The following is a 12,871-nucleotide window of genomic DNA, read 5'->3' on the forward strand; positions in this document are numbered from 1 at the left end:
GGGGAAAAACAATCCGGCCTCTCCCTTCTTTTCCTTAATAAAGGTAGAACCCAATCCCCAATCTGGGTTACATTGAGGCAATTACAATGGAACTGAATGCAGAACCTTATTTCACCAAGTGCAATGGTTCAACATCTTTGTTGATCCTGGAAAAACATTTCAATCAACCAATCAGATTTGAGGGCCAAGTTTACCGTTGATGTCAAGTTTAGGCTTGCAACCAGGGTTAGGTGCTTCTTCATCAGTGTTATTCACAATAATTTCCCTCTGATTTTAGGGAGAAGTTATGAATAGGGTTAGGTTTCAGGGTAGGGATATGGTTTGGACTAAATGTTTGGACAGGAATATTGTTCCAGGATCATCAAAATATGTTGCCCCAGGACCGCATCTAACTTGGCAAAATCAGGAAGTGTGGAAAGAAATGGGGCCAATCTATAAACTTTAAAATTCTCCCTGTTCTATAGTATAGCCACAAGATGTAAATAATGTGAGTGTTAACATGGATTTAAAATGGTTGTGAAAATTCACTTAAAATCTGTTTAAAGTTCTATCTTTGTCGCCATGACAACGCAATATCATATACCCTAAAATTACTGTAAAATGATTTAAAGAGTTTAACAGCTCAAAAAATACACACATTTTTACAAAATTATTAATGTCAGTGCTTTTTGTAAAATTATAAATTTTTAATCTTTCTGCTTTTATCCTCAAAATGTCACTCCCATTGTAAGTGCTCACACTTTAACCTTGATTTTTGCATTTTTTTAAAGAAAACAAGGGACGAGTCAATTTCAATTTCAAAATGATGCTGTAAACTCAAAATAAAATTCAATTAACTTAAGGATTTTTTTTTAATACAATAGAGTTTAGGTCGGTGCAACAAGTGAAGCAAGTTCATTTAAACAATTTTTTTTGTTTGTTTGCTGAGCCAACTTAATACATTTAAGTTCCTGTGTCATACTAGCCAGACAGCTGCATGTTGGAACAACATGCAGCATTGCTGGTAAGCATGACACAGGAACTTAAATGTAATAAGTTGGCTCAACTATTTTTGGAGTTCAGTTTCAATCATCATATTATGCAATGTATAGCATGAATAAATAAGACGACACCGGTGTCAGTACTAAAATTAGTATAGTTATTGCTCACTGGGTGAAGCAACTAAACTCACACTATAACTATATCCTAAATTGTGAATTGGCCTTTAAAGAGTCACAAAGGAAACCTGGTCTACCCATAAATCCCAGCATCCAACCTACTGGGGGGGATTTACGTAAAATCTGTGAGACAGACTGCCATTTAAACTCTTGAGCACTAAAGGCAGATTGGCTGAGTTGGGTGAAAGAGTCTTATCCTCAGAAAGGGGGTGACGGTACACAAGGGTCCATATGCTTCAGACGTCTATCCACAGGTAGCAAGAAGTTCTAGAGCCAATAATGCAGCAATTGGGTAGAGAAGAGCGTGGGTTTTTACCGTAAATACATGGATGAAAGGATATAAAGGGAAGAGACAGAGTTGAAAAAGAGATTTATTTCATAATTGACTACCCCGTAGTGAGGGAAACTTGGCTCTGGTGGGAGGTCCTAGGCCACACTAAGCCGACCAGAATAAATCATAATCCTCTTTTGCTCTCAAGCCATGTCTTTACCACTCTACCCCGTGTTTTAGGAAATGAAATCACTCAGACACAAAGTCAGCAAAGCTCTCTACCCCCATTTATTATTTCTGACTGGCATTGTTCTTGCTGATTTGTTTTAGAGCCTCAGGCACAGAAAGAAGAATGAGTGTGGTGGGGGAGTGTGTTATGACAAGGTTCTTTCGCAGTAAAAGAGAGAATTTCAAAGCGGGAGACTTGCATGTATGGATGGGAATTGTAAGGATTCCAATTTCACTTAATGACCCATTAGCAAGTTTTGAGGAAGCATATGCAACCTATCCTTTCATCCTCCAAACCACTTGTCCGATGTAGGATGCTATATCCCAGTGTCTGTGGCCGTAGGGTTAGGGAAACGCCGTGGACTGATGGCCAGGGGACCTTCATGCTGTGAGACGAGATTTTTGTGAAATGGTTTATTTAAGTATATTATTTTTATTTAAAATACCATTTTTATGAAGTAATGAACCATAAGAGTCATCTGAGAGAGAGTATTGAGCGTAGACTGGGAATAATTGGATAAAAATCAGCTATATTCTGTAAGCTTAATGGAATTCATTCAGAATGTATTTGTTTGTGAATTAGAGTAGACTGGTCGTGCTGTATGTCTGTGTTGCTTGCAATTATTTAGGACAAAAAAAGAATATGTTTGTGTAATTATCTATGCATTGTCTTTGAATTAATTATATATATATATATATATATATTATTTCAGTATTTCTCTCTGTTTGGTCTGCAAACAACCTAGAACACAATTGGCTGTGGCTCTGTTGATTCAACAGAGGCGCATGAAATTTGTGTAAATACTGTTCTACATTGACGTTCAGGAACCATTAATGGAACTAAACTTAATGAAAATGATACAGCTGTGGTTTGTTTTTTGTTAGTTACTTTCTTCATAAATGGACCATTTCTTATATGGACTTTTGGTAACACTTTAGTTTAGGGTACAATTCTCACTATTACTATTTGCTTATTAGCATAAAGATTACTAGGATATTGACTGTTTATTAGAACTTTTAAAGCACATATTAATGCCTTATTCTGCATGACCATAATCTACATTTCTAAATCCTACCCAATATCTAAACTTAACAACTGCCTTACTAACTATTAATAAGCAGTAATTAGGAGTCTGAGTCATAAATAAAGTCATAGTTAATAGTCAGTTAATTGTGAGAATTGGACACTAATATAAATTTGTGAAAATCAGTAGTACCAAACTTGACCAAGTAAGTTGTTTGTTTAATATTTAAAGGGATAGTTCACCCAAAAATTAAAACTGTCATCATTAACTCATCCTCACGTCGTTCCAAACTTGTTTCACTTTCTTTCTTTCTTTCTTCTGTGAAACTAAAAGATATTTTGAAGAATGTTGGTAGCCATACACTTATGATTCCCATTGACATCCATTGGACAAAACATATAAAGGAAGTCAATGGGAACTGAAACTGTTTAGTAACCAACATTCTTCAAAATGTTCTTCAGAAGCAAGATTTGAACACGGGTTTGGAATGACATAATTCTGAAAGACAGAACAGAATTACATTTTATGTAATGTTAACTTTTTCTGCATTCAACAGTTGAATCAACCTGTATATCAGCAAAAAATATCCAACCTAGAAGACTATACGAAGAAAGGAAAAAAAAACGGAGACAGTAAAGAAATGAAATGGTACAGTGGGAGTGCCCAGAGTTGATGGTCCCATCTGTCAGGCACATTTCTGCATAATTTCCCTGTAAATAAGTCCTGAACAGTAGCCACATACCTAGGGCAACAGTCTGCTTTGCCTTACTTAATCAGAGCCGCAGCTGCTCAGCTTGATGAACTGTTTGCTCAACTGATTTTTGTGGCCTTTCTCCCCATGCCAGAAGCTCAGGGTGGGTTTCCACAGGCTCTCAATGGATTCAGTGGGTCCCAATTGATTTCTGAATGAATTCCATAAAGAATAGCTGACTGGTATCCAGTTTCTCCCCATCAGTTTTTTTATTCTCTCTCTCTCTCTCTCTCTCTCTCTCTCTCTCTCTCTCTCTCTCTCTCTCTCTCTCTCTCTCTCTCTCTCTCTCTCTCTCTCTCTCTCTCTCTCTCTCTCTCTCTCTCTCTCTCTCTCTCTCTCTCTCTCTCTATCTCTCTTCTCTCTGAGATGTTGAGGCATTATTATTGAACTGCTCCTGCAAGTTTTTGGGTGGAAGAGCTGCATCTTGACTGCCAGATCTTGCTGTTCAGTTATAGTTAGTGGCAGTGGCTTTGTGACTCCTCAGTCCTGTGGTCATAGCCCAAGAGTGACAGTCATGAAGCGAGTCCGAGCTGCTTATTCCATGAAACCTCTATGAGGCAGGAGATGAGCCCTGTATGAGTGGGCTAAACTTCTACTTCACTGCTCTACACAATAATGAGTCCCACCAATCATATGGAAAACACTAACATATGCTGTTTGGCTGTCCCAAATCTCACACTTTCACTCAGTTCCTACTTCCTCAATGGAGAATGTCACGTAATCACTATAGAATAGGGAGCGATTTTGACACACTTTCTATTTTTGATGTGCTGTACAGCTCTTTTATTCCATTTTGTTTTAGTGTCCAACATACATAGTAAGTGACCCCACAATTTGGTGTCAGTAGTGTTTTTTTTGTTTTGTTTTTTTTTATAAAGAAATTGATACTTTTTTTCGGCAAAGATGTATAAAACTAATCGAAAGTGACATGATGGAAAATATTTCAAATAATGGCTGTTCTTGAAATATTTGTTCATCTATGAGTCCTGAACTTCCACACTGTTTTAAGAAGCACAACTGTTTTCAATATTGATAATCAGAAATGTTTCTTGAGCATCAAATCATTATTTCATAATAATTTCTGAAGGATCATGTGACATTGAAGACTGGAGTAATGTTGCTGCAAATTCTGTTTTGCCGTTACAGGAATACATTATATTTTAAAATGTTTTACAATAATAAATAGTTATTTTAGATTGTACTAATATTTTACTGATACTTGCTTGAAGCAAAAGTGTTTTATGAAATCTCTGAAAAGATCACAATAACATTCAGGTTTTACAAGTGAAAAGCCTAGCTAGAGAATGTAGTCCCACCAGTTAGACCAAAACCAAACCAGCATAAGCCTAGCCTAGACCACTATTAAACTTCTTATTAGACTAAGCTGTAAAATCACACTCTCACTCACAATCATACGCCCATATTCTCTCGCTCTCTCTTCCACTGGTGGGGATCCAGAGAGAGGTGGAGATAATGAAATTCTGTTTATTCTCTTTTCGCCGAAGTTGACATTTTAAAACTGTAATGAGGCATTGGGTTGGGAAACTGTGTGTGTGGGAGACAGCTGGGCTGGTCCGGTAAAAAAAAAAGAAAAGGGGGTAAATTTCCATAGTCACAGGAGGGCTATCTTTACTCATTCTAAATGTGTTTCCTGTTCAACTGATTGTGTTTCCTGTTGTGTGACAGACTCATCCACTCCTATAGCTTTTTTTTTCTCGCTCATTACCCAGCTGGACTGACACCAACTTGCACAGCTGATAGCCGTCCCATTATCGTCATGGGCTCTTTGATCACTGAATATACTGTTGTAATGAGAGATGAGAATGTTTGACGTATTTTTCTTCTTGCCTCCATCTTTTGCAGGTGTGACATTTGCAGCGAAGGGCTATTTTGATGCTCTGGTGAGAATGGGAGAGCTGGCCAGTGAAAGTCAAGGATCTAAAGACCTGGGTGAGTCTCTGCGTCTTGTTTTGCCTCAAGGGAACAGGCAAACTGTGTGGCCTGGTCTGACATGACACCACAAAACACGCACTAATGGAACCACATGCTCAGCAAAGTGCCGATGTTGCTTCGATTAGGCCCAACTCTCAGAATTTGTACCTACGAGAAGCTTTTGTATCGTACCTTTTTAAATCTGACTCATTTCAGACACGGTTTATGTACTGGCGTAAATTATTCCTTGTTTCCTTTGCTCAATTTCTTGAGTTTGCTTGGTCAAAGGGCTGACAGCATTGGATGGGAATTCGTCTGCCGTGCTGCAGGGAAACTCGGTGATGCATCATTTATGATCAGTTTAAAAAGCGGATCTAGTTCGAGGGCTATAACTTCTTGAAATAGCATTTCACTTTTTGCTACAGGGAGGCTGTCAGAATTGTTGGTCGGTTCTTTGTTCTGCCAGGGATGTGAGAGTGGGTTTATTTGACCCTCAAGATGCTTGTTGCTGATGGGGATCAGTTAGAGGTATGGCAGCATAATCTTGTTTGTATTCGTGATACCATCTCCATTGTCTATTGAACTTTGTAGTCCTTTTGGGCATGGACTAAACCACCTTCTACCTTACTATCAGGAGCCCTAAGTGAATTTAGGCTGTAGTTGACGTTACTTAATGATTGAGTAGGTACAATTGATGAGGAATAAATGTGAAAATGTTTGTTCTGTAACACTGATGGCCCACTTTAGACATTCTACTAGCTATAAGTAACTTTGCAACTACATGTCTACTAACTCTTATTAGAGTATTAGAAGACTGTCTGCTTAACTGCTAACACTTTATTTTGATGGTTGATGGTAGAGGTCTTCGCGGGACTGTTTTTTTCATCCCGTTACCGATAGGTTCTGTTCTATTCTTGCCCGCTATCTGCTTACAAATATGTTCTTCCCGACCCTACCGATCCTGCCAAATCCCTCTAATCTCAAATTTAAATTTGATACGGCCAACACACACACATAAAAAATGTCACAGAGAAAAATAGGCTATAATAAATGAGACATCTGTCACTCAAAATTATAAGCCAAAAATACGAATAAATGAAAACAGTTTGCTCACTAGCTATACTGCAAAATGAAATCTTTTTTTAAACATCCATGCAAGAATAGAATGTCGCTGACTGGCAATGGTTTCAGTAGCTTACATCTCTCCTCCAAAATCCAAGCACAAAAGCTGAATGTTCTCTCTGAAGGTGCACTCGTGGTGGGGATGCAACGAACATATCTTGCCAGGTTGCTCAGGGCAGGGAACTGGGAGCTGTGTGAATGCCACAACTGCAGAAAGTTTTGTTCACTTCAAGTTCAAGCACGGATACGCTGTTGTCAGGGGGTGTCAGGAGTGGCCAGGCTATTGTCAGACCACCCGCTCCCGTCCAAGAGTTACAGACTCTTGTATTTCTGTGTCCGCTGCATTACTTGCCTGTGGCCTCATGGGATAGTTAAATGTCCATCGAATGCCCTTTCCAGAATCTCTGTGAGTCAGTTTCTTTGTCCTGATGAATGAGTCATTGAATCATTCGCTTGAATGATTCAATCAAACGCACTGATAAATTTATGAACAAAGCAAGTGTCTTTATGAATGAGTCATTGAATATTTCGCTCAAATGATTCAATCAAAAACACTGATTCATGCAGGAACTTAACAAATAACTGTCTTTTATGAGTGAGTCATTGAATCATTCAATCAACTAATTTGTTTAAACTATCTAATTCACTCTGCGTCTGAAATCACATAGTCTCCTCTTCAGAATAAGTACATACTTTGCAAATATTTATATTTATATTATACATATAAAAAAGTGTGTTCTGTATAAAATGAATGTAATTCTGAAATGCTCCATTCATAATTTTTTCATTGTCATGTAACCTACCACTGTCAGTTGCGTCACTACGTGGGCATTCACAAATCCTCTCCCGCTGCATCATGGGATAGTACAGTGTCCATCATATGTGCGTTTCAGAATGCCGGAAGTAGTTGGTCATCTAGGTACTTTTTACCTAATGTTTTATGAATACTGTGATCTGGACATAATACTCTTTCACATACTGTTTTTGTCTCCTTTATAGTAGGAGTAGGAGACCATGCTTATTTGGTTGCAGCCATTTGAATAATTCGCTCATCCGATTCATTCAGACACATTGATTCATTCATGAACTAAACAAGTGGCTGTCTTTATTAGTAAGTCAGTGAATCATGCAATCAATCGATTTAGTTCAAACCCATTGATTCATTCAGGAAAAAACATCACTACTGTGCTGATCGGGGATGCCGCTTGGGATTCCAATTTTACTTTTGTTTGGTACTGTTTTTTGGTGGAGGTACAAAAACAAACTGCCATTATTGTGTATGAAATGTACAGTAAGTTACTCAATAATAATTTCTTGTACATAAGTAACACACTGGCAATCATGCTGTTGGTCTGAATAGCAGCAGCAAGGCTGTGATTCACAGAATTTAACAGCACGCATGTGTGATATTTGCTTAAAGGTTCACACAAAAAATAAAAGTTCTGTCATTTACTCACCCTCATGTCATTCCAAACCATAAGACTTGTATTCATTTTTGAAAAACAAATGAAGAAATATTTAATGAAACCTGAGATTCCTGTCCATCCTTTTGAAAGTCCATTCCACCAAAACTTTGCATAGATCCTAAAAGAAATCCATATGAATTGAGCATTTTTAAGGGATATAAATCTCTCAGACTTTATTGAAAATATCTTCATTTGTGTGTCTAAGATGAACAAAAGTAATACAGTTTTGGAGTAAACATGAGTAAATTATAACAGAGTTAAACAAATGTGGGTGAACTATCCCTTTGATTATGCCACATTACAAAATGTTTGCATAAACTGTCCTTTTCATGGTATAAATACTGTTTGAGTGCAGTGTTTGAATTTTATTGGCTTATATCCATCGCATTGGGTCATGTTCCTCAGGACATGAAAGCAGCATCTACGTTATTTCCACAGGGAGTTTCCTGGACAGAGGCAGAGTAAACTCCCCCTTCATATATAATGCAATAAACTGTGCAGTTCATCTCTCATTTGAACTCGCAAAAGGTATTGGCACTTGAATCCCACTCTCTCGCTCTCACTGAGAGTGATTCACACAGAGTCCCAGCCTCAGTGACAGACCCCCTGGACATACAACACAATCAGGGCCTCTCGAGTTACTCTTCATAAACACACAACAAATCATCTGTTATGAGTGAAAGACACTCCTGTCCAAAAATGCACTATGGTAACCATATATTTTCAGCAAAATTCCATATTTATTACTAGGGCTGTTAATACAATATTTTCCCCACAATATTGAATTTATACTTTGTCATTTAGTTTAATTGTATATTTGATTACGCTAGTGAGTAATACTAAACCTTACAAAATAGTTGACCTGGTAACTATAGCTAGTTACTGCAAAGATGCTATAATTCATTACTGTTGTTCTTTGATTGTGATTTACTGACTGTAATGTTAATGCATTAACATGGTATCTCAATCAAAAAGTATGACACTCTTAAAGATGAAATGACAGTGGTATATTCTGCTCTAATTAGTCAGATGGCTCAGTCTGTTGTGATTGGTCTACTCTGCTCTGATTGGTCAGATAGCTCAGTCTGTTGTGATTGGTCTACTCTTCTCTCATTGGTCAGATAGCTGCTCTGATTGGTCAGATGACCCAGTCTGTTGTGATTGGTCTACTCTGCTCTGATTGTTTAGATGACCCAGTCTGTTGTGATTGGTCTACTCTGCTCTGATTGGTCAGATGGCCCAGTCTGTTGTGATTGATCTACTCTGCTCTGATTGGTCAGATGGCCCAGTCTGTTGTGATTGATCTACTCTGCTCTGATTGGTCAGATAGCTGCTCTGATTGGTCAGATAACCCAGTCTGTTGTGATTGGTGTACTCTGATCTGATTGGTCAGATGGCCCAGTCTGTTGTGATTGGTCTACTCTGCTCTGATTGGTCAGATGGCCCAGTCTGTTGTGATTGGTGTACTCTGCTCTGATTGGTCAGATAGCTCAGTCTGTTGTGATTGGTCTACTCTGCTCTGATTGGTCAGATGGCCCAGTCTGTTGTGATTGGTGTACTCTGCTCTGATTGGTCAGATAGCTCAGTCTGTTGTGATTGGTCTACTCTGCTCTGATTGGTCAGATAGCTCAGTCTGTTGTGATTGGTCTACTCTGCTCTCATTGGTCAGATAGCTGCTCTGATTGGTCAGATGACCCAGTCTGTTGTGATTGGTCTACTCTGCTCTGATTGTTTAGATGACCCAGTCTGTTGTGATTGGTCTACTCTGCTCTGATTGGTCAGATGGCCCAGTCTGTTGTGATTGATCTACTCTGCTCTGATTGGTCAGATGGCCCAGTCTGTTGTGATTGATCTACTCTGCTCTGATTGGTCAGATAGCTGCTCTGATTGGTCGGATAACCCAGTCTGTTGTGATTGGTGTACTCTGATCTGATTGGTCAGATGGCCCAGTCTGTTGTGATTGGTCTACTCTGCTCTGATTGGTCAGATGGCCCAGTCTGTTGTGATTGGTGTACTCTGCTCTGATTGGTCAGATAGCTCAGTCTGTTGTGATTGGTCTTCTCTGCTCTGATTGGTCAGATGCCCCAGTCTGTTGGGAGAAGTCTTTAAGCTGTATGTTACACAACTAAAAAGGTAGTTGACTGTTTTGCACCGTCATACTCTTATGTCGTTACATGGACTGTAGATAATGGGCAGGTTGGGTTTGTGAGAAGCTTTGCCGTTGTTCATCAGCAGTGTCACAATGAGTCATTCTGCTCTGATTAAATGACGAGTGTGTACGTGTGTGTTTGTGTGTGTGCATTCATTACTCAAGAACCAAAACACCTGCATTATGCATGTAGCTGCTCTCAGTCTGCCAACACACCTGACTGTAATTTTCAAGTGAACCCAAAGACCTTGATTAGCCATTTCAGGTGTGCGATTAGAGTAGCAGCTGAACTCTGCAGGAAAGTGTATATCCAGGAGCAATGTTAAGCTACGGACACACTAGGCGTCGAGCACGAAAAAGACTTTTGGCAACAAATGTGGGCAAATGTGTCATGGTCTAGAACTTGTTCTTAAGTGTTGTTATTGTCCACTTAAACTATTAAAAATGTTTTGTTTTTTTTAAATTGAAATACAGCTGAAATAAAATATAAATATTAGATTAAAAATGTAACTGAATTTCAGTTGCCTTGGCAACTGACTGAAATAAAATAAGTTAATATAATAAGTACTAAAATACTATAAAACTGAAAAAAGGACAAAACAAAATTACTTAAACTTAACCTGAAATTAAAAAGGAAAACAAAGTATACGTTTTATAATAGTTTTTATAACTATTATAATAAAATGATAATGAATTAGAATTGTATCTCATTCAAACATTATAAGACACTCTTCAAGATTATCATTTTAGTTGATGACAGTGGCCAGCATCAGGTTACCACAGTTTTATTGATGAAGCCTTGCAGCTACATAGTGCATTTTTGAAAGTGCTTAATGTACTTAAAGGGATAGTTCACCCAAAAATTTAAATTCTGTCAGTATTTATTCGCCCTCATGTTGTGTTATAACCTCGTAAGACCTTTGTTCATCTTCGGAACACGAATTAAGATATTTTTGATGAAATCTGAGAGCTGGATCACTCCTCCATACTAGTCCATAGGCTTCTTCAGGGATTGAACTTGCAGGCCCTGAAAAGTTATTAAAGCCATCGTTAATATAGTCCAAGTGACTACAGTGGTGCAATCTTAAGTTTATCAAACTCCACTAGTATGGAGGAGTGATCCAGCTCTCAGATTTCATCAAAAATATCTTAATTCGTGTTCTGAAGATGAACGAAGGTCTTACGGGGTTGGAACAACATGAGGGTGAGTTAATACTGACAGAATTTTCATTTTTGGGTGAACTATCCCTTTAATCCCAGACATTAAAGTGTACCTATTATGCCTACTCTGCTCTGATTGATCAGATAACCAAGTATGTTCTTATTGGTCTACTCTGTTTACAATAAGGTTTCATTAGTTCAATTTGTTAACATGAACTAATAATGAACTGCACTTCTACAGCATTTATTAATCTTAGTCAATATATTATAAATCACAATTAGCAAAAAAAAAGTTGAATTGTTAATTTAGTAAAAAAAATATATATATACTGTCTACACCACTTAACTCTAAAACTTAAAACATAGAGTTGTATATAATTTTACAATCCGCTGTACCTATTTATTATACCACAGCAAAAATTAATATGCTATTAAAAACAAGTATAATATCAAATTAAGGAATTTAATAATTCTAAATTAATTGATAAAATCTTAAAAGTAATCAAGTTAAGTAATCTAAATAATTTAAATATGAACACAATTAAAATAATGGCCTTTATGTAGCCTTCAAATATTAGAGTAAATTTTAAGTTGTCAAGTAATTATTCAAGGAAATAATTGAGAAACAGAAAAAAAAATCCAAATAATTAGATTAAATATAAAAATACTTAAATGGCATGTTTGTCACTGTATGATTGTTAGATATAAAACTAATACTATGGCTTTGATGGTGTCAGAGTTTGACTGAGATGCAGGTCTTTCATTAAAGTGAACTTTAGTTTTTTCTTTTGTTTTTCTTTACCCTTTACTTTGAGAATAGTAGTTTATTAACCAAACAAATCAAACATATACCAAAAGTTATCCAGCCACAAGCAGCGAGTCATTTTCTCTTCTTTTTTTTTTTCTTATTAATATGTATTGTTTGTTTATTAATGACTTATTAGTAGATAGTGGTACGTATGTTAGGCAGATACCCAGCTGAGATGGTAAAGTACTCTTACTACCGATTCTGCAGGAACACTACTGTTATTCCTTTTTTGTGTACTTCTTTTTTTTTTTTTTTTTTTTTTTTAGCATCAGCCTAAGTACTAGTGCTTTTGACACCCCTACTGCAAACTATTGATGTTTATATTCTTTATATTTAGCCAAGAGGTCAATCTGTGACATTTAGTTCCTCTATTGGTCAAATGCCACAGATGTGTGTTTAGCGGCATTGTCTTCGGCTTCAAACGCGGCTCATCCCGCTCATTTAGAGTGGGAATTATCTCTTTTTTTCTTTCTTTTTTTTTTCCACACCCAAACCTCATTTAAGCTTTCCTGCCATGTCTTTCCCAGAGGGATCGCTCAAGGTTAAATCTTTTCCCGTGTCAACACACCTACCCGTGAGAACAAGCCCAACTCAAACACACGTACCACAGAGTTTAGCTCAGTCAGACAGAGCATCATCTGGTACTTCTCCCCACTCTCAATGAAATGATAAACTGGCCATTACGAGCACGGATACACTCCAGTACCGCTGCGACCGCCGACCCGCGGAGATAATGACAGGGTTTTTTTACTCTCGGTGAAATGGAAGACCGCTCCATCTCTGTGTTGGTTAGGAGATGTC

General features: G+C 37.6%; 1 protein-coding gene across 6 annotated transcripts in view; it reads left to right on the forward strand.

The window, feature by feature from the left end:
• The window catches only part of baiap2a (BAR/IMD domain containing adaptor protein 2a), a 98,272-nt gene that overhangs the window by 28,037 nt on the left and 57,364 nt on the right, over positions 1 to 12,871 (forward strand). For all 6 annotated transcript variants that reach the window (XM_077211816.1, XM_077211814.1, XM_077211812.1 and 3 more), the window contains exon 3: positions 5,296 to 5,382. In XM_077211816.1, the coding sequence (XP_077067931.1) occupies positions 5,296 to 5,382 (87 nt within the window). The remainder of the gene's footprint in view (positions 1 to 5,295; positions 5,383 to 12,871) is intronic.

The sequence above is a fragment of the Siphateles boraxobius genome, unplaced genomic scaffold, assembly GCF_051911475.1.
Source record: "Siphateles boraxobius isolate OS27281-9 unplaced genomic scaffold, OSU_SipBor_1 66, whole genome shotgun sequence".
In the NCBI taxonomy this organism is placed as follows: Eukaryota; Metazoa; Chordata; class Actinopteri; order Cypriniformes; family Leuciscidae; genus Siphateles; species Siphateles boraxobius.